General features: G+C 44.0%; 1 protein-coding gene and 1 pseudogene across 1 annotated transcript, besides 2 other annotated features; both read right to left on the reverse strand.

Moving 5' to 3' along the window:
- Positions 1-737, reverse strand: Tc00.1047053452283.10 (annotated as a pseudogene; the record flags this gene model as incomplete).
- Positions 1-1,485: a sequence feature (heterozygous, non-Esmeraldo-like haplotype).
- Positions 843-1,015: a sequence feature (T-rich).
- Positions 1,247-1,485, reverse strand: Tc00.1047053452283.4 (hypothetical protein, conserved; the record flags this gene model as incomplete). Its single annotated transcript, XM_797244.1, has 1 exon — positions 1,247-1,485. A coding segment is annotated over one exon (239 nt), but the record flags the coding sequence as incomplete, so codon positions are not given.

The raw sequence follows: 1,485 nt of genomic DNA on the forward strand, positions 1-1,485 counted from the left end.
CCAATAAACCATCCCCAGTGATCCCGATGCTAATTATCGACACTTTCCTCATACCTTTTGGGGTCTGTTCACCAATACCGGCATAAATCTGAAACACAAGTGTTTGACAGTCAAATGAGAACATCAATATCGGCAGGGTCAATACCATGCGACGTGATAGAGAAAAATACTTCACAGCATGACCCTCTTGTGCTGCTGTCGAATGAAATGGCACAAAGTAGCGGTAGGCAATAAGACCGGAGACAACAAAGGTGGAAAGCAATTGCCATCAAGGACACAAAATGTAGAGATGTTATCTGTGGAATGCATGTCAGGGGAAGCATCAGGAATGCCCAAACAATCACAATGATGCGCATGGAGCTATCGAGAAATGGGAAGTGCCCTCGGATGATCGGCACCAGAGGGTCGAAGAGTTCTCTAATAACGACAATGTACCCTGCCGCAACCCCGACGTTGTAAAGAATAAGCATCCAGCGGGCAACCTCCTCAAACGTACGACCCAACAATTGACGAGAGATTTCTTCATACGATCGCAGCTGCACGTTATCGACGCACAGAATGAGATAATCAATCGAAATGACAGTAAAGGCCCCAACGAGGACCATAAACGCAATGACAGGAAGAATTCCACAGTCTTCAAAAGTCAAAGGCAACGTGAGAGTCCCTGCGCCAATCGTTGCGACGGACAAACTCAGCGCTGCCCCCAACGGGCCCTTCTTGCTACACAAACTAACCATCACCTCGGCGTGTTCGTTTCCTTCACTTCTTTTTACCACCAACACCCGACAACACAAATGACTCCTAAAAGGGAAAAAGAAAAAAAGCACCAAGAAAAACCATCCAGAAAGGGAAGAAATAATAATAAATAAAAAGGGAAAAGAAACAAGAGAACAACAACAGCACCACAAGTAACACACACATAATAATAATAAAAATGAATAAATAAATAATAAAACAATAAAAAGAAAAAAAGGTGCACGGGAAAGAAATAAACTAAAAGAAAAAAAAAAAGAAACATTTTTTTCTCACAAATTCCACATCGAGCGGGAGAGTACAAATGGTCTCTCTGAATTCCTTCACATTCTTTCACCGACATTCACCTTACACACATCCTCAGTTGCTGTACATAAAATATACATAAAGGAGAGAAAAAGCAAGCACTATAAATGCATACAATACCCCATGTCTTTGTTGGTGCCCTTTTATCTTTTTTCCCCTCCCCTACACACACTATCACTTGAAATCATCACATGCTCTGTCGGAGCTTCTTAATCATTCGCGCTATGGGCGGCGACGTATCTGGGTGGGCGTCTAGCCGCCATCCTTGGAATGTCTTAAACAAGTCCGCGCCATGTTTTACCAGAGCTTCCACAAGCGACTCATCTTCGAGAGCCATAAATATTGGGGGACGACCATCACTTTGACGGGGTTGGTTGGGGTCGGCACCGCACTCCAGCAGACACTTCGCAGCCTTGACCTTTTGAG

The sequence above is a fragment of the Trypanosoma cruzi genome, genomic scaffold (assembly GCF_000209065.1).
Source record: "Trypanosoma cruzi strain CL Brener 1047053516783 genomic scaffold, whole genome shotgun sequence".
Lineage (NCBI taxonomy): Eukaryota > Euglenozoa > Kinetoplastea > Trypanosomatida > Trypanosomatidae > Trypanosoma > Trypanosoma cruzi.